The sequence below is a fragment of the Nerophis lumbriciformis genome, linkage group LG31, assembly GCF_033978685.3.
Source record: "Nerophis lumbriciformis linkage group LG31, RoL_Nlum_v2.1, whole genome shotgun sequence".
Lineage (NCBI taxonomy): Eukaryota > Metazoa > Chordata > Actinopteri > Syngnathiformes > Syngnathidae > Nerophis > Nerophis lumbriciformis.
The window spans coordinates 5,590,001-5,617,500 of NC_084578.2; the positions used below are offsets into that span (position 1 = coordinate 5,590,001).

The following is a 27,500-nucleotide window of genomic DNA, read 5'->3' on the forward strand; positions in this document are numbered from 1 at the left end:
TTTGATTTATTATTGAACTTGATGCAAGTTATAACACTTTTGTTTTATTTATTATTGAACTTGATGCAAGTTATAACACTTTTTTGATTTATTATTGAACGTGATGCAAGTTATAACACTTTTTTTTTCTTTTTTTTGAACTTGATGCAAGTTATAACACTTTTGTTTTATTTATTAAACTTGATGGAAGTTATTCTATTTATTTTTGAACTTGATGCAAGTTATAACACTTTTATTTGATTTATTATTGAACTTGATGCAAGTTATAACACTTTTTTTGATTTATTATTGAACGTGATGCAAGTTATAACACTTTTTTTGATTTATTATTGAACTTGATGCAAGTTATAACACTTTTGTTTTATTTATTGAACTTGATGGAAGTTATTTTATTTATTATTGAACTTGATGCAAGTTATACCACAGCTGCACAGTTATTTTATTTATTATTGAACTTGATGTTATTGTATGTTATTGAGTTTGAATGTATACAACTTGATGTTCAATAAATTTGAAAATGTTAAAGCTTGGCATTAGCGCTCTGTTGGGGCGATGTGGGCAGGTGGGGCTTGAAAACTCCCCTTGTCCAAAGTGAGGGATGACAAAAAAAGTTTGAGAACCACTGACTTAAGCTTCAAAGTTCTTCTGTTTGAGATTGTCATTACTGCCACAAGTGGTAAAAAAGTGCATCGCAACTAAGTACCGCTGCGACCCATACTGAACACAGAGGGACGCTCGAGCGGACGCTCGCGGCCCAACAATGTGCAGAAACACTGCTAAAAAGCACTGCACTGCTACATAACATCTGTTTATTTCTCTTAAAAATCGTAGACGATGGGTTAAAATCTAACGAATCAGATTTGACTATGAAAATCCTTAGTTGAAGACAGCTGTACTGATTGGGTGATTTCCTACTTGAAAAATGGCTTGTGTTGAATTTCAATAATGTAAATAAACACAATGTGACGCATATGATGAATAGTAAAACACTATTTCTTCCAATCAATGTTTTTTGCTTCAAACATTACGTATGTTCAAAATGCCGTAGCATATATTATATTTCGTTAAAAGGGGTTGAAGAAAAACATACAAATAATCTACTCCAATAAAAACACTCGGATTCTTACCTTGTCAAAGAATCTGCTAAGTTTCACAGCATTGGACGTTCCTGCAGCCAAGTATCTGAGATTGGTGCAATCCTAGAAACACAAAAATATGAAAAGAAATCATGCATCTTGATTATTGTCCTGCAAATATGGATAAAATGATTACATCTCCTAGAGAGTAAATTTTGCCAGAATATATCATATTGTTTTTTTACAATTACTATTACCGTATTTTTCGGAGTATAAGTCGCGCCGGCCGAAAATGCATAATAAAGAAGGAAAAAAACATATATAAATCGCACTGGAGTATAAGTTGTATTTTTTGGGGAAATTTATTTGATAAAAGCCAACATCAATAATAGACATTTGAAAGGCAATTTAAAATAAATGAAAAATAGTGAACAACAGGCTGAATAAGTGTACGTTATATGAGGCATAAATAACCAACTGGTATGTTATCGTAACATATTATGGTAAGAGTCATTCAAATAACTATAACATATAGAACATTCTATACGTTTACCAAACAATCTGTCACTCCTAATCGCTAAATCCCATGTATTCTTATACGTCTAGTCTCTTACGTGAATGAGATAAATAATATTATTTGATATTTTACGCTAATGTGTTAATAATTTCACACATAAGTCGCTCCTGAGTATAAGTCGCACCCATACTTGCCAACCTTGAGACCTCCGATTTCGGGAGATGGGGGTGGGGGGTGGGGGCGTGGTCGGGGGTGGGGCAGGGGGCGTGGTTAAGATGTATGTATATATATATATAAGAAATACTTGACTTTCAGTGAATTCTAGCTATATATATATATATATATATATATATATATATATATATATATATATATATATATATATATATTATTACATATACATATATATATATATATATATATATAAAGAAATACTTGAATTTCAGTGTTCATTTAATTACACATATACACACACATAACACTCATCTACTCATTCTTGAGTTAAGGGTTGAATTGTCCATCCTTGTTCTATTCTCTGTCACTATTTCAGAACACACACATTATACAAGTATACATTATAAAATCAATAAGAAAACGGGAGCTCTAATTTGGGAGTCTGAATTAGGATCAGAAGTTCCTATATAAACATTGCGCACTCACATTGCCTTTTTGTATTGATTACTGCAGCTGTGCACTGGATTCATTCACAAATACAAACTACAACTCACAAACACTTTAGAGTTAGGCTCCACCATCAGAATGTGTACTTAAACTTATAAAGATCACATGGATATTATTCAGTGAGTTGATTCACCAAAACTAACCTGTTATACAGGAGGAAAAAGCACACAGGACGTTTCAGTTGTTCACAGACTAGTCGCGCTCATCAGAATGACAAGACACTTCCGGTCTGCAGGTGATAGCATTCAATTGGGAAGAAACGCCCTACTGCCCCCTACTGACCAATGTGAATACTGATAAATGTGGAATGACAGCTCCAAAAACAAATTCAAACCACAAAATAAAATAAATAAATCAACACAAAAATGTGACACATTATGGGTGGGTCACATATGCATGTACAGTAGATGGCAGTATTGTCCTGTTTAAAAGTGTCACAACATTGCTGTTTATGTTGTGAACAGGCTGTCAACACGTCACTCAGGTCCGCATGGAGCTGGAGGGGGCGTGGCCTCCAGCTCCGCCTGAATTTCGGGAGATTTTCGGGAGAAATTTTGTCCCGGGAGGTTTTCGGTAGAGGCGCTGAATTTCGGGAGTCTCCCGGAAAATCCGGGAGGGTTGGCAAGTATGGTCGCACCCCCAGCCAAACTATGAAAAAAAACTGCGACTTATAGTCCGAAAAATACGGTAGTCATCAATGGTTGAACGTGGCAACTAATTGTACAAACATACAAACAAAACCTTATGACCGGGAGAAAATGACAAGTATTAGCATTTTTACAAAGTGTAAACAAAAGAAACAGGAGCAAAATAAAAAATAAAAATTATCAAATTGACTAAAAACTGCATTTAAACTCAAAACAACAGATGGCAAAAGTCAAAATATACACTGGGTGTTTTAAGAGCATAGGAAGGGTTTACAAGTGTGTGTTTGACAGCTGTATGGATACAATATTTATACAAATAAGAAAATAAATAGCATCCAAACTCCACGGTAATTCACCTACCAGGTATGGAATGCATACTTGCCAACCTTGAGACCTCCGATTTCGGGGGGTGGGGTGGGCGTGGTCGGGGTGGGAGGAGGGCGTGGTTGGGGGCGTGGCTAAAAGGGGAGGAGTATATTTACAGCTAGAATTCACCAAGTCAAGTATTTCATATATATATATATATATATATATATATATATATATATATATATATAACAAATACTTGACGTTCAGTGAATTCTAGCTATATATATATATATATATATATATATATATATATATATTTATTTTATTATATGTATGTATATATATATATATATATATATATATATATATACGTATATATATATATATATACGTATATATATATAAATTTTATTATATATATATATATGTATATATATACGTATATATATATATACACGCATATATATATTAATTTTATTATATATATATATATATATATGTACACATATATATATATATATATATATATATATATATATATATATATATATATATATATATATACATACACATATATATATATATATATATATATATATATAAAAAATAAATACTTGAATTTCAGTGTTCATTTATTTACACATATACATACACATAACACTCATCTACTCATTGTTGAGTTAAGGGTTGAATTGTCCATCCTTGTTCTATTCTCTGTCACTAGTTTTCTAACCGTGTTGAACACCCTCTCTGATTATGCATTGATGTGTGGCACGCACAAAAGTGCTTTCATCAAATGCACTAGATGGCAGTATTGTCCTGTTTAAGAGTGTCACAACATTGCTGTTTACGGCAGACGAACTGCTTTACGGTATACAAAAACGTGACTGCTGTTGTTGTGTGTTGTTGCCGCGCTGGGAGGACGTTAATGAAACTGCCTAACAATAAACCCACATAAGAAACCAAGAACTCGCCCTCCATCATTCTACAGTTATAACGTGATTGGGCAGGTATGCTGGTTATATTGTGGGTTAGCGGACTCAGGTCCTCATGGACCTGAGTCCGCCTGAATTTCGGGAGTTTTTCGGGAGAAAATTTGTCCCGGGAGGTTTTCGGGAGAGGCGCTGAATTTCGGGAGTCTCCCGGAAAATCCGGGAGGGTTGGCAAGTATGATGGAATATGACTCACGCAATAATCGAGGGAACAGTGTACTTGTAATTTTGCACCGGTATTAAATCTGTCTTTAGCATGGTCCTTCCTGTACAATAACGGCTTTAGTAATGACAACGTCGACCTACTAGATTGATCTCCTCTGCGTTAAAGTCCTCGGATAAAAAGGCCGTCCGGGTGAGAACTTCGCCGCGTTTGTTCTCAGGGATCTGGTCAAACTTGGTGCCAATCACCAGCAAGGGAACTTGATTCTCAGCAAATTGTTCCCGGTCATAATCACTGCAAGGCAGAACAATATCAAGTTTTACAGCTAATTAAAAAAAAAAAAACCCACTTCATTTTAAAAATGCTTACCCATTAGAGACAATGACTCCTGTTGGAGAAGAATCCTTGCTCAAAGCTTCGATTGACCAGCGATAGAGGTTCTGAGAGGACTTCTTGTTTGTCAGATCATGTACCAAAATAATTCCTGAAATAACAAGTGAAAAAACATATTAAAGTGCAATATTTAATGATAACTCATAGAAGAGAAGCTACCATTGACTGAATTGTAAAAGACAGCTCTGGTGCTTTTGATACTGCTGGCACTGCCAACGGAGCCCCCAATATCCCATAGTTCAATGTAGTAGGTCTTTTCATCTGGGGTTCCCTCTTTGTAGTCTTGTACCTGTTATGGGAAAACATACAAGCAATCACATTCAGGTTTTATGACAAGACTAAATCTAATAAATAGGACTTTGAAATAATAAAAGAACACCATGGACAGGCTTACCCGCACATCTACCGAGCAGCCAACAGTCCACGATGGATTTCCTAAAACCTGGTTCTGGCACAAAAGGTGCACTAAGGAGGACTTTCCTACACCTGTAATGCAGAGGATGTGAGGTACAGTTGAGTGGAACTTGGACGTGTCACTCTTTGATTACTAGGCAATGTTTGTCTGAATGCTGTTTTGTTTAGCAAGCAATAGTTTATACAATGCGTGAATAAAGTAAACAATTGTAACCTGGGGATAGATTGGCAACACTGAATGGTCCCTAGTAGAGATGCGCGGTTTGCGGACACAACCGCGGAGTCCGCGGATTATCCGCGGGTCGGGCGGTTGAAATAAAAAAAAATTAGATTTTATCCGCGGGTCGGGTCGGGCGGTTGAAATAAAAAAAAAAATTAGATTTTAAATAGATTCAGGTGGGTGGCAGTTAAACCAATTCGGAAATATATATACATAGTTAAATGTTGTTACCCACATACGAAAAACGAGCAGGCACCTGCAGCATGCCACAACAGAAGAAGAAAAAAAAAAGAGATGGCAACGCCGGCAGCAAACGTGGTACGCGACAAACTAAAAAAGGGAATACTAAAGACCAGGGGAAAAAAAGGCCAGAAAAGTTCAGCGTGGACTCGTTTTTATGAGGTTGTAAATCAGGATGATAGTAATGCTGGCTACGTGATTTGCAAGAGCTGCGACGCTGTTTATGTCTACGACAGTCACAAAACCGGGACATCTAACTTGGTGCATCACATTTGTGCAAAACCCCGAACCTCCACAAACACCCTGAGCATGAGCAGTTTCGTCCGCCGTGATCCCAGAAGAGTGCCACAGGATGTTAAAACAAGATAGAACGCAGCTGCCTGCAGCAGTTTGAGTGGCGCGAGCGCGCTTGGAGGTGCGCTCAGCGCGGCTCCCAGATGATTGCGCACTGGTGTGCGCCTGGGCCGTGACAGCGTGGCACGCATTGAATGTCTCTGCTGCATTGGATCAGTCTCCTTTCTTTAACAGGCAAAAGCTTTATAACCTCACTAATGCCTTGCATCGTCTATATTAGATATATAACAACGGGCGGGTGGCGGATGGCGGGCGGGTGCGGTTTTGATTAAATGTTAGTTCGGGTGAATGGCGGATGGTTGACGACTTTTGTGATGCGGTTGCGGATGAAATAATTGCCTATCCGCGCATCTCTAGTCCCTAGTGTGTGAATGTTGTCTGTCTATCTGTGTTGGCCCTGTGATGAGGTGGCGACTTGTCCAGGGTGTAGCCCGCCTTCCGCCCGATTGCAGCTGAGATAGGCTCCAGCACCCCACCGCGACCCCAAAAGGGACAAGCGGTAGAAAATGGATGGATGGATGGGTTTGTTTGAATGCTGTTTTGTTTCGCAAGCAATAGTTTATACCAGTGTTTTTCAACCTTTTTGCGTTGAAAAAATGTGGAGGCACACCACCAGCAGAAATAATACAAAAATGAAACTCAGTTGACGGTAAAAAGTCATTGTTGCATATGACTTCAAACCATAACCAAGGATGCATCACTATAGCTCTTGTCTCAAAGTAGGTGTACTGTCACCACCTGTCACATCACCCCCTGACTTATTTGGAGTTTTTTGCTGTTTTCCTGTGTGTAGTGTTTTAGTTCTTGTCTTGCGCTCCTATTTTGGTGGCTTTTTCTCTCTTTTTGTGGTATTTTCCTGTAGCAGTTTCATGTCTTCCTTTGAGCGATATTTCCCGCATCTACTTTGTTTTAGCAATCAAGAATATTTCAGTTGTTTTTATCCTTCTTTGTGGGGACATTGTTGATTGTCATGTCATGTTCGGATGCACATTGTGGACGCCGTCTTTGCTCCACAGTAAGTCTTTGCTGTCGTCCAGCATTCTGTTTTTGTTTACTTAGTAGCCAGTTCAGTTTTACTTTCGTTCTGCATAGCCTTCCCTAAGCTTCAATGCCTTTTCTTAGGGGCACTCACCTTTTGTTTATTTTTGGTTTAAGCATTAGATACCTTTTTACCTGCACGCTGCCTCCCGCTGTTTCCGACATATACAAAGCAATTAGCTACCGGTTGCCACCTACTGATATGGAAGAGTATTACACGGTTACTCTGCCGAGCTCTAGACAGCACCGACACTCAACAACAACACATCATTTGCAGACTATAATTACTGGTTTGCAAATTTTTTTTTAACCCAAATAGGTGAAATTAGATAATCTCCCACGGCACACTACACAGTGGTTGAAAAACACTGGTTTATACAATACAATGATAAAGTAAACAATTGTAACCTGGGGATAGGTTGCTTGGCAACACTTAATGGTCCCTAGTGTGTGAATGTGAGTGTGAATGTTGTCTGTCTATCTGTGTTGGCCCTGAGATGAGGTCGCGACTTGTCCAGGGTGTACTCCGCCTTCCGCCCGATTGTAGCTGAGATAGGCTACAGCACCCCCCGCCAGCCCAAAAGGGACAAGCGGTAGAAAAATGGATGGATGGGTTTTTAACTATTTGTAGTAAATAAATAAGACTATTCCTGCAGTAATCCATGCACTTGTAACATAAACATTGCATTCAAAAGTCATTGTGACATGCTGTACTTTGGAGTAAAGTTATAAATCGCCTTTAGATGATACATGGAGGTACTAAGCGAGAACTAACTTACCGGAATCTCCTAAAACTAACACTTTCACTCGATCAAGTGAAGCCATGATGTGACAGGAGCGTCCCGGAAGAAAACATTACAAGCCCCGCCCACGTTCAATGTAAGTAAGTACTATAGGCCACTACGAAGTAGTGTCTCCATTTCTCATTGGTTAAACGTGCTCCTCTCAGCCAATAGGAATTTTGAGGAAAACTATTATCTTCCGGTTTCTTGCAATTTTATATCCGGGTTAGCTTCTCAAACTAAGCCAGGGAGCATGCTAGCAAACGACAAACTTAAACTAACATGTTTCTAGACTTCAGTTTGTTTAACATTGTGTTTTGTCGGAGAGGAAAGCGGGGACAGGTTGCCTACAGTTTTTTTTTTTAACTTTAATATAAAATAAGGTAAGTTTATACCGTTCTTTTAGGCTACAGCTATTTTATTGTGGCTGTAGTTTGTTGTATTAGCGACTTTAATCGTAGGCTCCAGCACCCCCCGCGACCCCAAAAAAAGGGACAAGCGGTAGAAAATGAATGGACGGAATAGACGACTGCTATAGTAGTTGGAAGTGGCATCATTGGATCAACTAAAGCTGCTCTATTAACACTTTTCCAAAAGGGACAAGCGGTAGAAAATGGATGGATGTCCCTTTAATTACTAGCTAAATTGTGTCGACATTCTTTAGATCCAACTAGTGTTACTTTATGGTTATAGTGTTATTTCGAACAATTACAATCATATATTTCCAGATTCTCATAATAGCATGTCCGAAAAGGAGTAGGAAGAAGCCGAGTTTACTTAATTCTACCCCTTTTCAGTTCATAACAATTCCTAACACAATTGTTTTTGTACTCAATCTGTAACACAACAGTGATTAAATAAATACATGATTAGGGACTGTAAATAAATGAGTAAGTAAGTATTAGAGATGCGCGGTTTGCGGGCACAACCGCGGATCGGGCGGATGAAATTTAAAAAAATTAGATTTTATCCGCGGGTCGGGTCGGGTCGGGCGGTTGAAATAAAAAAAAATTAGATTTTAAATAGATTCAGGCGGGTGGCAGTTAAACCAATTCGGAAATATATATACATAGTTAAATGTTGTTACCCACGTACGAAAAACGAGCAGGCACCTGCTGCATATGCCACAACAGAAGAAAAAAAAAAAAAGAGATGGGACACTTTTACGGAGCGGAGAAGGCCCCCGACGCCTCGCCGGGGTCCGGGACCGAGGCCCCTTCCCCCGAGAGGGCCCCACCGGGAGCCGTAGCTGAGGCGATCCGCGAGAAGGGCCCGACGCACGTCCAGGGTCACCACCGCGCCCACCGCACCGACACCCCGCCTCATCCGCCTCGCCGCGGCCGGTGTCACGCGCAGCAGGTAAGCAGCTTACCTGCCCGCCACCCCCGTGGCCGGGGGCGCGTAACAGGGGTCACTCCGCGCGCAGTGCGCTCACGAAAGGGGTGGGGCTCACCCTGGTTGATATAGACAGCAGGACGGTGGCCATGGACGTCGGAACCCGCTAAGGAGTGTGTAACAACCCACCTGCCGAATCAACTAGCCCTGAAAATGGATGGCGCTGGAGCGTCGGGCCCATACCCGGCCGTCGCCGGTAGCGAGACGCGCTTGGAGGTGCGCTCAGCGCGGCTCCCATATGATTGCGCACTGGTGTGCGTCTGGGTCGTGACAGCGTGGCACGCGAATGTCTGTGCTGCATTGGATCAGTCTCCTTTCTGTAACAGGCAAAAGCTTTATAACCTCACTAATGCCTTGCATCGTCTATATTAGATATATAACAACGGGCGGGTGCGGGCGGATGGCGGGCGGGTGCGGTTCTGATCAAATGTTACATCGGGTGGATGGCGGATGGTTGACGACTTTCTGATGCGGTTGCGGATGAAATAATTGCCTATCCGCGCATCTCTAGTAAGTATATATTGATATAGTAATATAATAGTTAACTCGATTATGATTCACACAATGAGATAAGTAAGATTATCTCATGTTTCTTTTAAAAAAAAATCTCATTTACTTTGTCTGCTAAGGTAAGCAAACATTGTTGTGGTTTAATTTAATTCAAAGTGTATGGCGTTGCACACTTGCACAATTCAACAATGTCCGTAACGAAGTAGAGTTTATTTATTAATAGAGTCTCAGCCATTTTTGATGTATTTTCTGTATTTAACGTGAACTGGATTACCATTTTCACATTGGAAAAGAAGAACATTATGAATAATGTGTAGTAAGGCTGAAACGACGTAGTCGACGTCATCGATTACGTAAATACGTCGACGCCGTTTTTGTGCGTCGACGCATCGCATACCGTATTTCCTTGAATAGCACATTTAATAAAAAAAACGTTATTATGGTCTTACCTTTACTTATAAATGAGTCCATGCGCAGCTGCTTCTGATCAAAAGCATCGATAACTTGTTTATAGAAGTCTTCCTTATCTTTCTTCAGTTTTAAAAGTCTCTCTGTCTCGATGGAGATATTCCTTTAAGTATTACCTCCTGCTTCGATTGAAAGTCCAGTTTAGAAAACTGTTTTATTTTAGATATGTAATCCTCTATGTCAAAAGTGCAAGCAAACGATCGCTGCTAACTGTTGCTGCTTGTTGTCACTTCTTCTGCAGCCGAGTAGCCGCAAGAAGGATCACTAGCGCCCTCTACCACCAGGAGGCGGGAGTCATTTAATGACTCATATTTGACACACGCAGCTACGGTATATTAATAAAACATAGCTGCTTACTGTTCTTTCTAGCATATTCAATAGTTTGAACCTGACTGAATAGCTCTTAATCTTCTTCCCTTTATGCGATTTAAAATGATTGAAATCAGCCTCCTCCATTTTGAAAATGATGACAGGTGAAGTGTCACTCGTGACGTGACGAGTTTGACCCGGCGGAAGTTGTAGACATATGCTAATTATTTTGCAAAACGAGTTTGACCCGGCGAAAATTCCAGACATGCGCTAATAAAATGAATATATACCATAAAGCAAAATAAGCAATACTTTTACTTTTGTTGAAATGTTTACACTGTTTTATATATTTCGTTTTGCACTTTTTTGTATTGGATGTTTATCTTTATTTTTGCACATTTTAAAGCAAAATAAGCAATACTTTTCCTTTTGAAATGCTTATACTATTGCAGAATATTAAGATTTGCACTGGATGTTTACTTTTACTGTACATCATTTCCAGCATAACTCAATTGTTCACAATGACGATCCCTAGAGTTATATTACATTTATAGGTGTTGTGGTTTTACTTCTACAAATATATTATTACCGTACTTATGTTTTTTTGTTGATCTAATACCATTTGTTCATTATCATACGTTTTGATGATATGTATTTACCATTTTATTCAATAAGCTATATTCCACCTTTATTACTACACATTAAGGCTGCAGCTAACGATTATTTTTCTATCGATTAATCTATAGATTATTTTTTTCGATTAATCGGTTAATCTATAGATTATTTTTTTCGATTAATCTATAGATTATTTTTCCTTTTACCGATTATTTTTTAATTTAAAATGAAGATGAAAAAATAAATGTAGGCCAGTTTTTTCAAAAGGCATGGCTTTTATTTACAAAAAAAAAGTATGGCCACTCAGTCAACATTGACAACAACATGACAAAATATTCTGTAACAATGTAAACATTTAAAACTTTTAACATTTAACAAAATTAAAAGTAGCTTATTTGCTTTTTAATCTGCAAATATAAAAGTAAACATCCAGTGCAAATCTTAATATTCTGCAATAGTATAAGCATTTCAAAAGGAAAAGTATTGCTTATTTTGCTTTAAAATGTGCAAAAATAAAGATAAACATCCAATACAAAAAAGTGCAAAACGAAATATTCTGTAACAACAGTGTAAACATTTCAACAAAAGTAAAAGTATTGCTTATTTTGCTTTATGGTATATATTAATTTTATTAGCGCATGTCTGGAATTTTCGCCGGGTCAAACTCGTTTTGCAAAATAATTAGCATATGTCTTCTGTAAATCTGTGCATGCTTTCTCATAAGTATACCTTGATAAAAAAAAAAAAAAGACCACATAATTAATACCTAATTATTTGAACCTCCTCCCCCCCACAGCACAAGATGATCGAACCAGAACTTTTAACTGAGGTACCTGCCGCGTTAAAGCGACTAGCCAAGATGGTGGTGCGGGGTTTCTACGGGGTGGAGCATGCCTTGGCCCTGGACGTGCTCATTCGCAACCCCTGTGTGCGCGAGGAGGACATGCAGGAGCTCCTGAAGTTTGACCGTAAACAGCTGCGCTCCGTCCTCAACACCCTGAAAGCCGACAAGTTTGTCAAGTGTCGTATGAGAGTGGAGACGGCCCCCGATGGCAAGACGACGCGACACAACTACTATTTCATCAACTACAGGCGAGTAATAACCATGGCGGGGTTCTTTATGATATCTGACTGATGTTTAATACCTGCATGATTCCCAATGTACGCATATTTTAAGTTGTATTGCTATATTGCATATGGTTGATACACATGTACACATTTGTGACGATTAAATGCTACTACCGTATTTTCCGGACTGTAAGGTGCACTTAAAATCTTTTTTTTCCCCTCAAAACTCGACAGTGCGCCTTATACTACCGCGCACACTGTTTACCATCTATTGCATTGGTAATCTCTTCCGTTATTCGATGTTGAAATGTTAGCTCTGTATCCATATTGGTCCTCTGCGAGTGTTTCACTTTTATTTATTTATGAATTTTCAGTGTTTCCCACAGGACAGGCATCTATTTGTGGTGGTGTGGTCGGCAGGCGGGGGGGGTGGGGGGGCGGCGATGACCAAGAAGAACGCGGAGTTGGAATATAATTACAACATTTTATGTACATATTTATATACAGATTTGAACAATTAGTGATTCATTGAAATATATTTATTAATTGTGGTTCTTACAAAAAATATATCTTATAAAATATAAAAGCTAAAATGTCTCTTAAAGCTCTGCCCCTTTAATTAGTGAATACTAAATAATTTAACTTTAACCTACTACTACAACCATATTATTTACCAGCAACATAAAGTGAAACAGAGGCAGAGGTGTCCTGCCACAGTCAGTCAACCTCCTCCTCCTCCTCCTCCTCCTGCTGCTGCTGAACAGGTCGCACCTGTGGTCCGAACTGTAGGCCTACCTCCTCTCCAAGTCGAGCCCTTTTCGGCCGTTGAAAATATTTTTCTATACTCATCTGTGTGAAGGAGTGAACATCCAACATTAGAATTTATTACTAACGAGCAGAACCGCTCTATGTACAGTACCGTCTAACCTTAAGCGGCAGCAGCTCAACACATGCAGGGTTCAACGTTAAGGTTTTTTTCTACTTGCCTGACTTCTCAAATCTATTTGCCCCAATATTTTTACTTGTCCTGCCTAGGTTTTTTTCTGGCTGTGTAGTGCTCATGGCTTATATCTTACTAGAATCCTTCCCGTTGACTATTTACAACACTACACAGTATTTATTATTATAATTAATGTCTATAATAATATATATAATAATTACATTTAAATGGCATTGCATACATGTAAAATTAAATGCTATTTCACATTATTTGACCAGTAGCAGTTACACTCATCTGAACAGGTCAGCCACCTGTTTAAAGCCCGATCACAGTTGAAATCTTGAAATGAAGGGCCTTTAATGGCCAAAACATTAACCTGGACAACATTTAACAGCTGGTTGGCATTCACATGCTGCAGTGGACAGTGGACAATTTAGCTTCAGTCCACGTGTGTTTATTGACAACAGGGTTATAACCTGGACACGTTAGCTCGTCGGTATGAAAACAGGTGCCCGAGTCAAACAGCGGCGGTGTTAATGAAGCAGCGTCAGGCGAAACCGTCAGTGAAACGCTCGGTGAAATCGCGGATTAACGTTAAATATATGATGAGCCGCGAGCGATGCAGCTATAACCTATCTACCTTTAACACCTGTAAAAATGAAGCAATGCTACCACGCTAGCAAGCGATAGCTAGCCGGCTATGAGCCACCAAGCTGCTAACTATCGCCAAAAGGCACCATTTAAGTTTTTTTCCCCATGGCATCCTGGATCAAGGCTTTCAGCAGCTTTTGGACGTTTGAGGTAGAAACGTAGGAAGCGCCATCATTATGAAAAGTAGCCGGCGAGTATTTTGATCCCGTCCGTCCGTCCCTCTTCTTCTTCTTCTTCTTCTTCTTCTTCTTCTTCTTCTTCTGGCCTACCAGGTGAATTAAGTGCTATTGGTGGAGTTACAATGCATAGTAGGCTACCGCCACCTACTGCACCGTAGGTGTAACTACAAGCAACATTCACAGACAGTCCCATTGCTTTTATGAGCGGTCGAGCGATTCAAAAGCCGAAAAATCCATTTGTGGCGGACATAATTCTTTCGTGGCGGGCCGCCACAAATAAATGAATGTGTGGGAAACACTGATTTTTCAAATCTGTTAAGTAATTTGTTTAACAATTTTTGAGAATTGTGGAACCAGGCCTATAGTTTGTTAAGTGGTGTTTGTCTCCAGTCTTAGAAATCAGTACAACTTTTTCCATGTTAGTCTTGTTTGGGGATTTGTCTGTGTGAAATGAAAGGTTACTGATACACGTTAAAGGTTTTGAAATCTCTTCAGTAACCTTTTTTATGGTTTCCATATCAATTCCGTTAAGCCCTTCGATTTTCATTAATTTTGATGACTTCTTCTTCTGTCATGTCCTTGTGGAACATCGGGTTGGGATTTCTGTCTATGATGTCATTCAAGTCCTCAACTGACCCAGGATTTGGAATCCTTTCCTCCAGATTTGGTCCAATGTTTACAAAGTAGTTATTAAAGCGTTCAACTACTTCTTCCATATTGTCATTGTTTATGTTTCGAGGTGGCGTCAGGTGATTATGGACGCTTTTGACCTCCCTCCCTCCTCAACGACACCTGGAGTCGAACTTTTGCTTGCATGCAGAACGGCCCCAGGCCTATGGACACTACATCAACTCACCCAAGACAATAGGCATATACACCCCCCCCCTCCCCCACCCCACGCCTTCACCACCGCTTGATTCCCCTTCGGGGTGATGGACGGCTGGCAGCGCTTCATAGCAGCAGTCGACCTCCAGGGCCCCAACTCCCCCCCTCTGTTGCGAGTTGTCGTGATTATATGTAACATTTTTATGTGCATGGCATGGAGGTTTTTTCCCACTCCAGACTGGGCCCCCTTAGGAGCCCAGTCTAGATTGTATTTTTTTACTCATCTTCTTCCTCAATGTTTTATCTTTTTCCCACCTTTTACGGGGTGCCTCGTGGCGACCCATCAGCGTTCCTGTTCTGTAACCCTGTACACTATTTGTTTGTCTAATCCTGAATGGGTTTGTGCTGAAAACATAGTTTCGTTGTACTTGTTGCAATGACAATAAAGACCTATCCTATCTTATCCTACCCTAGGTGGCGTAGGTGTCAGAAATATAATATCAACGGTAGAGGATGAATGCTAACCCATCTTCACTCTGACCTGATAGGGTGCTGGTTAACGTGGTCAAGTACAAACTGGATCACATGCGGCGACGTATAGAAACCGATGAACGTGACTCGACCAACCGCGCCTCATTCCGATGTCCCTGCTGCTTCTCCACCTTCACCGATCTAGAAGCCAATCAGCTGTTTGATCCCATGACAGGTAAACTATCACTGTTACCTAAGACTATTCAGTTTTGCCGAATAATATACAGTACAGGCCAAAAGTTTGGACACACCTTCTCATTCAATGGGTTTTCTTTCTTTTCATGACTATTTACATTGTAGATAGTCACTGAAGGCATCAAACCTATGAATGAACACGTGGAGTTATGCACTTAACAAAAAAAGGTGAAATAACTGAAAACATGTTTTACTGTATATTCTAGTTTCTTCAAAATAGCCACCCTTTGCTCTGATGACTGTTTTCCACACTTTTGGTATTCTCTCGATGAGCTTCAAGAGAAATGGTTTTCACTTCACAGGTGTCATAGTTTTGATGCCTTCAGTGACAATCTACAATGTAAATAGCCTTGAAAATAAAGAACACGCATTGAAAAGAGAAGGTGTGTCCAAACTTTTGGCCTGTACTGTTTATATTTATTATTTATCATGTTGGATACTCCTTTTGCGTTGTGCATTACCACACGCTGTAGGACTTCAACGACGATTACTAAGAAAAGGCTGTTTAAATGTATATTTCATTTTCCACTCCACAGAGTGCCATTCTTCTTACAGTATCTTTTAGTGTTGTCCCGATACCAATATTTCGTTACCGGTACCAATATGTATTTCTACACTTTTCGATAGTTTTCAAAAATAAAGGGACCACAAAAAAATGTCATTATTGGCTTTATTTTTAACAGAAAATGTTGCGATACATTAAACATGTTTATTATTGCAATAAAAGAATAGTTTTGTAATTAAATAAGATGTTGAACATGCTAGACAACTTGTCTTTTAGTAGTAAGTTGTCATGATCCATGTTTTTGTTATGTTCTGTTAGTTTAACTCCATAGTTCCTGTTTTTTTGTGTACTCTTGTTTGTTTTGGTTGCCATGGTTGCACATGATTTTCACCTGCCGCTGGTGTTCGGACGCTCACCTGGCTCTAATCAGGAGACTATTTAAAACGCCTTTGCCAGTCAGTCGGCCTGGCGTCATTGCTCGTTTTCATGTTCGATTCCAAGTTTATGCTAGTTGTTCGATTCATGCCGTGTCCACGTAAGTGATAGTTATTTCAAGCCACAGTTTGATACAGTTTCTCTATGTCCATAGTTCTCGCTAAGTGTTAGCGTCTATGTTTCCTGCGTTAAGTTTTTTTTGTTGTTCTTCAGCCTCTCGTGTGAACGGCACGCTTTCCTTTTGTTTTGGTTCCTGTCTGTTCTGATGTGTAGGATTAATTGATTATTAAATATGTTCCTACCTTCAAGTCCTGTCCGGAATAGTCTGTTTGCATCCTGGGAGAACAAACCTCGCAGTAAGCTGCGAAAACCACGTTTTGACATAAGTAAGCAAACAAAGGCTCCTAATTAGTCTGCTGACGTATGCAGTAACATATTGTGTCATTTTGCATTCTATTATGTTGTCAAAATGATGATGGATTATCTACTTGTTCATTTACTGTTAATATCTGCTTACTTTCTCTTTTAACATGTTCTATCTACACTTCTGTTAAAATGTAATAATCACTTATTCTTCTCTTGTTTGATACTTTCCATACGTTTTGGCTGATACTACAACTTTGGGTACGGATCCGATACCAAGTAGTTCCAGGTCATACTTTCTTCATAATCAAAGTTCTCTTATGTCCAAGGACGTATTTGCTGAGTTTAAAAAGACAATAACAAAGACAAAACATTTTGTAAAAAATAGCGATGTAATAATTGAAACGACTACATACGGCTTCTGCACTTGGTATCGTTAGAGTGGATATTTGTATGGATCCACCTATTTATTCACATTCAGGCGCGCTAGCTTGCTTTTAGCGGGTAGCTATTGTATCCTCCTACGGTGTGTAGTGAAGCATGTTTAGCTCTTCCTCGTTCTGCAGGGATAATACTTGCAAGAATTGACTTTATTTGTCAGCATGGAGGCCAGGATTAGTGATTTTAAAAGTAGCTCAAAAACTAGATAGACGTTAGCCGTTAGCTACGTTTAAAGCACCGCTTGCAGAGCGGCGCTTCAGTGTTTATAGCTTCACCTTTATTGTTAGTTTTTAAGCCAAAATATGCCCATTCTGCCTTTTCTGTCTCCAATCTGTTTCCGCTTTTAAGTGCTATGTGTGTGTGTTGACTCACATGCACCTATGCGCTTTTTACAAGCCGCCATCATGTTCATGGGGTAAAAAAAGTGTCAGTATTTTTCAAAGGCAGTACCTTTTTTTTCCATTCCATTAGTAGCGCTATACTTTATTAGTACAACCTTAGTATCTATATATTATGTATTTTATATATTTTATATTGCCAACCATCTTCTGCCTTTGAAAAGCCATCAATGCAATCACAATGTTGCTTCAATAATTGCTCCTTAATCTCGTTATATGCAAATATAATGACAATAAAGTCCATTCTATTCTATTCAAATGTAGGTGCAATTTTTTTGCAGCGTACAATGTGAGGAAATGGAAGCCAATACAGGAAAACCTGCATTCTTTCTTTTGGCCAGCAGAGGGTGCCTGCTGATCATGACTTTTAAAAGACCTTTTTCCCCCCTTTTTTTCTTTTATGCAATATCTAGGAATGTTTTAGTTTTTAGGGTATGAAGAGGTTCTTACTGTTAGGATTGTAAGATTTCTCATACGATTTTTAAATTTTTTAGTTTCCAAAATGAGAAAAAGAAGCATATCCTAGCAATAAAGTAATTTTTTCATTGTTCTTAGACAGCATCAAAAAGCGACATCAGTGTGTAAAGGATATCACCACATGGGCTCAGGGACACTTCAGAAAACCACTGTCAGTAACTGCAGTTGGTCGCTACATCTGTAAGTGCAAGTTAAAACTCTACTATGCAAAGCCAAAGCCATTTATCAACAACACCCAGAAACGCCGCCGGCTTCGCTGGGCCCGAGCTCATCTAAGATGGACTGATATTAGCTCATTTGGAATTTGATGCCTGCAACATGTTTCAAAAAAGCTGGCACAAGTGGCAAAAAAGACTGAGAAAGTTGAGGGATGCCCATCAAACACTTATTTGGAACATCCCACAGGTGAACAGGTGGGTGCCATGATTGGGTAAAAAAGCAGCTTCCATGAAATGCTCAGTCATTCACAAACAAGGACGGGGCGAGGTTCACCACTTTGTCAACAAATGCGTGAGCAAATTGTCCAACAGTTTAAGAACAACATTTCTCAACCAGCTCTTACAAGGAATTTAGGGATTTCACCATCTACGGTCTGTAATATCATCAAAAGTTTCAGAGAATCTGGAGAAATCACTGCACGTAAGCGGCATGCCCGTCCGTGACCTTCGATCCCTCAGGCGGTACAAAAAGTGACATCAGTGTGTAAAGGATATCACCACATGGGCTCAGGAACACTTCAGAAAACCACTGTCAGTAACTACAGTTGGTCGCTACATCTGTAAGTGCAAGGTAAAACTCTACTATGCAAAGCCAAAACCTTTTATCAACAACACCCAGAAACACCGCCGGCTTTGCTGGGCCCGAGATCATCTAAGATGGACTGATGCAAAGTGAAAAAGTGGTCTGATGAGTCCACATTTCAAATTGTTTTTGGAAACTGTGGACGTGGTGTCCTCTGGACCAAAGAGGAAAAGAACCATCCGGTTTGTTATATGCGCAAAGTTGAAAAGCCAGCATCTGTGATGGTATGGGGGTGTATTAGTGCCCAGTCAAATCACCTGTTGGTTTCTTTTGACAGTCGTTTTTTATTTAAATCATTCTGCTTTCCCAGGTACATTCCGTTGCACATTCTGTCAAACGGAGGTGGAGGAGGACGAGTCGGTGTGTCCCGACGCCAGGACCCTGGTGGCCCGCTTCAACGAGCAGATCGAGCCCATCTACGTGTTGCTGCGTGAGACCGAAGACGTGAACTTGTCCCACGACCTGCTGGAGCCTGAGCCTTCAGAGATCCCCGCCCTCAAGCAGAGGTCCGTTTCCTCCCACACGGCTCATCGAGTACAAACCCCAATAACGTGGATTTGTTTTCCAGCCGTGAACGGGCGGCGGCGGCGGCCGGGGCTGCCGGCGGTCAGCACCGGGAGGCCTGGTCGAACAAAGGCTCGTACGCCGACCTTTACACTCAGAATGTTGTTATCAATATGGAGGAGCAGGACGACCAGCAGAAGCAAGTTGGCGAGGGCAAAGCACCCAAGGAGAGACCCGTCTGGTTGACCCAGAGCACAGTGCAGGGTGCTTACAGCGACACTGATATGATGAAGAACCGTAAGTGGTTTTTTTTTTCTTGTTGTATAAGAGATGAACAAATTATCATTATTATTTGGCATTTCGACGTACAGTACAGGCCAAAAGTTTGGACACACCTTCTCGTTCAATGCGTTTCCTTTATTTTCAAGACTATTTATATTGTAGATTGTCACATCAAAATTATGAATGAACACATGTGGAGTTATGTACTTAACTAAAAAAGGTGAAATAACTGAAAACATGTTTTATATTCTAGTTCCTTCAAAATAGCCACCCTTTGCTTTAGAGATGTCCGATAATATCGGCAGTCCGAAATCGGTCGATAAATGCTTTAAAATGCATACCTGCCAACTACTCCGGTTTTCCCGTAATTAGTACGGTTTTCATCAACCTATTCCGGGTTACGGTTGCAGTGATAAAAAATAAGGTTTTTCATTAACTAAAAAAATAAAAATAAAAAAAAAGTTTTATTCACGAAATCGCGTAACAACAATCCCAATCGACACTGCTTCCCGTAACTTCCTATCGAGCCATTCCGAATGCCATGCGCGAGGCTATTTATAACACCGCTGCCAAGCACGAGGCACCAGTTGCCCATTGTTTCCAAACGAGCGAACGATCATGGAATCAGCCGGAGAAAAATCGCAAACGAGTCTTAAACCGAAAAGAACACTGCAGTCATTCCGTGAAGAATATTCAAAAGCCTATCCGGGAATAATCATCCGTTCCAAAAAGGGTGAAAACTACGCGAATTGCACCTTGTGCAGACAAGATTTTTCGATCGGACACGGAGGAATTAGCGATGTAAAAGACCACGTTGGGACAAAAAAAACACAAGTCTAATGCCGTTGCTAAATTTGGATTTTAGCCACAAAAAGGTAATGACACCAATGTTATCTATTGGAATTGTTTAGTACTGTTATACTGTTAAAAGTGTTTATACTATTTATGCTTTCAAGTCCAAGTTGAAGAAATCTTGTTAAATGTTGACAGCATAACTACCAAAATACAGAAGTATGTCCTTAATATTTTTGCAGTGCTATTTCTGTTGAAAAGTTAAAATGATTACATTAGAGATGTGATGTGCCACTTTTCAAGTGTCTGATGGCTTAAATTAATTTTCATTAATTTTTCATATTTTGAATTCTTTTGAAAGGCTTACAAAAAAACTGCATTTGAATTGTAATTCCATGCTATTGACAGGACTATTAATTTTAATGAAGTTAGCTTACCATGTTTACAGTATGATAATTGTGATAGAAATGTGAATTTTAGGCACACAATATTTTTTACAATTGAACAAGGCAGTAGATTATACAAGCTTGGACAGAAAGTTAATAATGACACCAATTTTTTTTTTAATGGAATTGTTTAGTACTGTTTTACCATTTGTTTACTGTAAAAAGTGTTTATACTGTTTATACTTTCAATTAACAAATTGAAGTCTTGTGAAAGGTTGACAGGATAACTGGCATTAACTGTCAAAATAATTTCAAACTATTGAAGTTAGCTTACAGAATAAACATGTCAATCAACCCATATGATTTTTGCTGTAATATTTTTGTTTTGAAAAGTCACTGTGACTGATAGAAAAGTGATGGTTTTAGCAACATTTTAACCTGTCTGAATGCAATCAATCATTTTGCGGACCCTGGCTACTAGGTTTTTCTGATTTCAAAAGTTGGCAGGTATACTGAAGGCATCAAAACTATGAATGAACACATGTGGAGTTATGTACTTAACCAAATAAGGTGAAATAACTGAAAACATGTTTTATATTCTAGTTTCTTCAAAATAGCCACCCTTTGCTCTAGAGATGTCCGACAAGTCCGATATTATCGGCCGATAAATGCTTTAAAATGTAATTTCGAAAATTATCGGTATCGGTTTCAAAAAGTAAAATGTATGACTTTTTAAAACGCCGCTGTACGGAGTGGTACACGGACGTAGGGAGAAGTACACAGCAGTTGCGTCTCCCAGTCATACCGGTACTTGCCAACCCTCCCGATTTTCTCCCGAATTTCGGTGCCTCTCCCAAAAATCTCCCGGGGAAACCATTTTCCCGAATTTCTCCCGATTTCCACTCAGACAACAATATTGGAGGCGTGCCTTAAAGGCACTGCCTTTGCGTGCCGGCCCAATCACATAACATCTACGGCTTTTCACACACACAAGTGAATGCAAGGCATACTTGGTCAACAGCCATACAGGTCACACTGAGGATGGCCGTATAAGCAACTTTAACACTGTTACGAATATGCGCCACACTGTGAACCCACACCAAACAAGAATGACAAACACATTTCGGGAGGACATCCGCACCGTAACACAACATAAACACAACGGAACAAATACCCAGAACCCCTTGCACCACTAACTCTTCCGGGACGCTACAATATACACCACCCGCTACCCCCTAAAAACCCCGCCCACCTCAACCTCCTCATGCTCTCTTAGGGAGAGCATGTCCCAAATTCCAAGCTGCTGTTTTGAGGCATGTTAAAAGAAAATAATGCACTTTGTGCCATGTTGGCATTTTTTTCCATAACTTGAGTTGATTCGAAGTTGGTAGAGTGGCCGTGCCAGCAATCGGAGGGTTGCTGGTTACTGGGGTTCAATCCCCACCTTCTACCATCCTAGTTACGTCCGTTGTGTCCTTGGGCAAGACACTTCACCCCTTGCTCCTGATGGCTGCTGGTTAGCGCCTTGCATGGCAGCTCCCTCCATCAGTGTGTGAATGTGTGTGTGAATGGGTGAATGTGGAAATACTGTCAAAGCGCTTTGAGTACCTTGAAGGTAGAAAAGCGCTATACAAGTATAACCCATTCATCATTTATCATTTATTTATTTAGGAAAACCTTGTTACATTGTTTAATGCATCCAGCGGGGCATCACAACAAAATCAGGCATAATAATGTGTTAATTCCACGACTATACATCGGTATCGGTTGATATCGGAATCGGTAATTAGGAGTTGGAGTATATCGGAATATCGAATATCGGCAAAAAAGCCATTATCGGACATCTCTACTTTGCTCTTATTACTGCTTTGCACACTCTTGGGATTCTCTCGATGAGCTTCAAGAGGTAGTCCCCTGAAATGGTTTTCACTTCACAGGTGTCATAGTTTTGATGCCTTCAGTGACAATCTACAATGTAAATAGTCTTGAAAATAAAGAAAAAGCATTGAAATGAGAAGGTGTGTCCAAACTTTTGGCCTGTACTGTACATTTAAATTTTTTTATATCGGCATTACCCTTTTTTTTTTTTACAAGTACAACATTAGTATGTCAGCAGGTACAATATACACAAATATGATACCAGTATTGAGTATTAAAAAAAACAAAATTGTGAAATAGATAATAAGCGCTGCTCAAGCACCGGCTCTTTGCCCTGCAGAAGAAAAGTTACCTTTTTGCTGGAGCCCAATTATTTAAAAAAATTAGTTTAAGAATAACAAAATACTCTCATTCTAAATATTCTCCCTAAAAATGTTTTAACATCTGTCAGGTTAATTATTCTAGTTCTTGTGAGAATCCCCTTCCCCTCTTTCTCTACCTCCTGCAGTGCTAATTGCCTATAGTGCGTCTCTTCTGCCAACCTGTCAAACTTTTTTGGCTGGGAAATCCAATTTTTGTCCTTCTTCCCCCGGCTCTTCCCGGTCCCCTTTTGTTTGTTTTCTCTACTACAGAGATCAAATCGCACGACAAGCCTCCTTGAAGCGAGGGCTCATTAAAGGAGCGCTGCGAATTTAATGCTCTGTGATTAAATAACGCGACGGATGAGGATGACACATAGGAGACCTATTACAGCAGCTCACACATTCTCATACTTATTGTAACATCCAGGAAGTGTAATGACGTCAGCCATTTTGAAAAATGTCTTGACTATAAGCTACGTGTAGGAGCTATTGCGTCGACCAGCTCTTCCTCCCAGGGAAGAGTTACTGGTCAATCCCAAGTTCTTTCGATTACATATATGCTGAGTAAGAAGGACCATCAAGACAGAATTGGAATATTTTCAAGTTTTACTAAAGCTTTAGGAGATCATCGTAACCAATACATTCATATCGGCTACTCTAGTTGATCTGACATTCAAACGGAAAAGCCAACTCCTTTGTACACAAAGAAAACCCCCAACTCTCCCCCTCGCAACATTGATAAGGAAAGAGTGGGTGTTGTATTTCACATTCCAAGGGTTAAGACACTAAACAGACAATTTGAAGACAAAGTGAGACTGGTAGAATATGCAAAGGAAAAGTACTAGATAATCTAAACATGGCTATGTAAAAAGAAAGAACTCTTAAACATATATGCATCCTCCACAGAGCACAGAATTGTTTTTATATAATTGTTTGTAATATTTCACGGTTCCTCACTAGGACATCGTCAGGCATGCGAAATTTACTTACGAATGTCCGCTTCTATAATATTAATTATTAGCACTTCTGACTAAATGGGAAAAGTTTTCTGAGTTCTTTGCGTGCATTTTATACAATTTTACATAACATTTTCAATGATAATAATGTTAGTAAGTTATTTAATTAAAAAATGTGTGCTACATTACACGGGACATGTAAGTGTCAAAAAGACAAGACATGAGAATAAATGAAAAGGTAAAAAATAGTGTAGAAATGGACCTAATTGCGGGAAATATAAATTATTTCGGTTCTGATAGAAATGTTCCTCTTTTTTTCCCCTCAAAGGGTTCTCACATCTCTGAAACTTACAATGTATTCAATCTATGAACTGCTATAAATGGTATAAAATAAGGTAGATGACGAGTTATTGTGTTGTAGAGAAATTCCATATTTTTACCAATTTTCCCAGGAGATTTCCCATATTTTGAAATGCAAATGTTGACGCTCCTGTTAGACACACGTACCGGTAATTAAGTTTTATGTTTGTTTTTTGCTGCTTAAAACATTGTCGTTACTGGTCCTAAAAAAGTACCAAATCAGTGAAGTTGGTACATTGTGTAAATAGTAAATAAAAACAGAATACAAGAATTTGCAAATCCTTTTCAACCTATATTCAATTGAATAGACTGCAAAGTGTTTAAAATGTACACTGAAACTTAATTTTTTTTTGCAAATAATAACTTAGAATTTAAAAGCAGCAACACATTGCAAAAAAGTTGGCACAGAGGCATTTTTACCACTGTGTTACATGGCCTTTCCTTTTAACAACACGTTTGGGAACTGAGAAGACCAATTTTTTAAGCTTTTCAGGTAGAATTTTTTCCCATAGTAGAGTTTTAACTTGCACTTACAGATGTAGCGACCAACTGTAGTTACTGACAGTGGTTTTCTGAAGTGTTCCTGAGCCCATATGGTGATATCCTTTACGCGCTGATGTCGCTTTTTGATGCAGTACCGCCTGAGGGATCGAAGGTCACGGGCATTCAATGTTAGGTGCAGTGATTTCTCCAGATTCTCTGAACCTTTTGATGATATTACAGACTATAGATGGTGAAATCCCTAAATTCCTTGCAATAGCTGGTTGAGAAATGTTGTTCTTAAACTGTTGGGCAATTTGCTCACGCATTTGTTGACAAAGTGGTGACCCTCGCCCCGTCCTTGTTTGTGAATGACTGAGCATTTCATGAAAGCTGCTTTTACACCCAATCATGGCACCCACCTGTTCCCAATTAGCCCGTTCACCTGTGGGATGTTCCAAATAAGTGTTTGATGAGCATTCCTCAACTTTCTCAGTCTTTTTTGCCACTTGTGCCAGCTTTTTTGAAACATGTTGCAGGCATCAAATTCCTAATGAGCTAATATTTGCAAAAAATAACAACGTTTTCCAGTTCGAACGTTAAATATCTTGTCTTTGCAGTCTATTCAATTGAATATAAGTTGAAAAGGATTTGTTGTATTCTCTTTTTATTTACCATTTACACAACGTGACAACTTCACTGGTTTTTGGGTTTTGTATTCAATATATAAACTGCTATAAATTGTATAAGGAGATTTCCCATATTTTGAAATGCAAATGTTGACACACGTAATTAAGTTTTATGTTTGTTTATTGCTGCTTAAAACATGTCGTTACTGGTCCTAAAAAAGTACCAAATCAGTGAAGTTGGTACATTGTGTAAATATTAAATAAAAACAGAATACAAGAATTTGCAAATCCTTTTCAACCTATATTCAATTGAATAGACTGCAAAGTGTTTAAAATGTACCGGTACACTGAAACTTAATTTTCTTCAGCAAATAATAACTTAGAATTTAAAAGCAGCAACACATTTCAAAAAAGTTGTTACAGAGGCATTTTTACCACTGTGTTACATTTTAACAACACTCAGTAAACGTTTGGGAACTGAGAAGACCAATTTTTTTAAGCTTTTCAGGTAGAATTTTTTTCCCATATAGTTTTAACTTGCACTTACAGATGTAGCGACCAACTGTAGTTACTGACAGTGGTTTTCTGAAGTGTTCCTGAGCCCATGTGGTGATATCCTTTACGCGCTGATGTCGCTTTTTGATGCAGTACCACCTGAGGGATCGAAGGTCACAGGCATTCAATGTTAGGTGCAGTGATTTCTCCAGATTCTCTGAACCTTTTGATGATATTACAGACTATAGATGGTGAAATCCCTAAATTCCTTGCAATAGCTGGTTGAGAAATGTTGTTCTTAAACTGTTGGGCAATTTGCTCACGCATTTGTTGACAAAGTGGTGACCCTCGCCCCGTCCTTGTTTGTGAATGACTGAGCATTTCATGAAAGCTGCTTTTACACCCAATCATGGCACCCACCTGTTCCCAATTAGCCCGTTCACCTGTGGGATGTTCCAAATAAGTGTTTGATGAGCATTCCTCAACTTTCTCAGTCTTTTTTGGCACTTGTGCCAGCTTTTTTGAAACATGTTGCAGGCATCAAATTCCTAATGAGCTAATATTTGCAAAAAATAACAACGTTTTCCAGTTCGAACATTAAATATCTTGTCTTTGCAGTCTATTCAATTGAATATAAGTTGAAAAGGATTTGTTGTATTCTCTTTTTATTTACCATTTACACAACGTGACAACTTCACTGGTTTTGGGTTTTTTATTCAATATATAAACTGCTATAAATTGTATAAGGAGATTTCCCATATTTTGAAATGCAAATGTTGACACACGTAATTAAGGTTTATGTTTTTTGCTGCTTAAAACATGTCGCTACTGGTCCTAAAAAAAAGTACAAAAAATCAGTCTACTGATTAATACTATTCATGTTTGAATACATTTTACTGCAAATTAATATCTACTCTAAATATCAGTTATCGGCGTTCTTGACTACTATTAATTGGTTTCGGTAACGGCCCTGAAAAAAACATATCGGTCCATCTCTAACAGAAACTATGGTATTGATTCCAACAAACGCACGCTGTGCTGTTCTTTGAATGTTTTAATGGAAAAGCCCAGGCCTCATCTTTAAAACCGACCATCTTTGTTGTTCTGTGTCGGTCGCCATGACAACCTCTCCGCGGTCATAGCAGGTCATCTCCTCCGGTTGATGCCCTTCACTATGCTGCTGTCGCGTAACAGCCAAGGCCACGTAGCAATCATGGACGTCTGATTAGTGTGCGAGTGAAACAGGCCGAGGATTTTGGTTGCACGGCGCCCTAAGAAACCCCTTCCTTCACAGAGGACGACATGCCCGCCGGGATCCAGGACGCGGCAGCTCATCCTGGAGCCGCCCCGGCCGACGAGAACGAAGAAGTGATGCAGGCCCTGCTCATCCACGAGAAGCGAGCCGCGGCGGGACCGGGCGTAGGCGGGGCCAACGCCGCCGCCA

At 39.4% G+C, this 27,500-nt stretch overlaps 2 protein-coding genes across 3 annotated transcripts in view; one reads left to right on the top strand and one right to left on the bottom strand.

Moving 5' to 3' along the window:
• rabl3 (RAB, member of RAS oncogene family-like 3) overlaps nucleotides 1-7,934 on the bottom strand; it is a 15,244-nt gene extending 7,310 nt beyond the window's left edge. Inside the window, exons 1-6 of the mRNA XM_061926349.2 lie at nucleotides 7,824-7,934; nucleotides 5,173-5,264; nucleotides 4,938-5,067; nucleotides 4,755-4,869; nucleotides 4,529-4,679; nucleotides 1,128-1,199 (exon numbers count right to left, since the gene is read on the bottom strand). Coding sequence (XP_061782333.1) covers nucleotides 1,128-1,199; nucleotides 4,529-4,679; nucleotides 4,755-4,869; nucleotides 4,938-5,067; nucleotides 5,173-5,264; nucleotides 7,824-7,869 — 606 coding nt within the window. The 5' untranslated portion in view covers nucleotides 7,870-7,934. The remainder of the gene's footprint in view (nucleotides 1-1,127; nucleotides 1,200-4,528; nucleotides 4,680-4,754; nucleotides 4,870-4,937; nucleotides 5,068-5,172; nucleotides 5,265-7,823) is intronic.
• A 123-nt stretch (nucleotides 7,935-8,057) lies between these two features.
• The window catches only part of gtf2e1 (general transcription factor IIE, polypeptide 1, alpha), a 20,168-nt gene continuing 725 nt past the window's right edge, over nucleotides 8,058-27,500 (top strand). Inside the window, exons 1-6 of one of the 2 annotated variants that reach the window (XM_061926069.2) lie at nucleotides 8,058-8,209; nucleotides 11,920-12,215; nucleotides 15,335-15,492; nucleotides 19,243-19,438; nucleotides 19,501-19,733; nucleotides 27,351-27,500. The exon at nucleotides 27,351-27,500 is cut by the window's right edge and continues 725 nt beyond it. In XM_061926069.2, coding sequence (XP_061782053.1) covers nucleotides 11,926-12,215; nucleotides 15,335-15,492; nucleotides 19,243-19,438; nucleotides 19,501-19,733; nucleotides 27,351-27,500 — 1,027 coding nt within the window. In that variant the 5' untranslated portion in view covers nucleotides 8,058-8,209; nucleotides 11,920-11,925. Of the gene's footprint in view, nucleotides 8,210-11,919; nucleotides 12,216-15,334; nucleotides 15,493-19,242; nucleotides 19,439-19,500; nucleotides 19,734-27,301 lie in introns of both variants that reach the window. The other variant, XM_061926070.2, reaches the window with a different exon arrangement.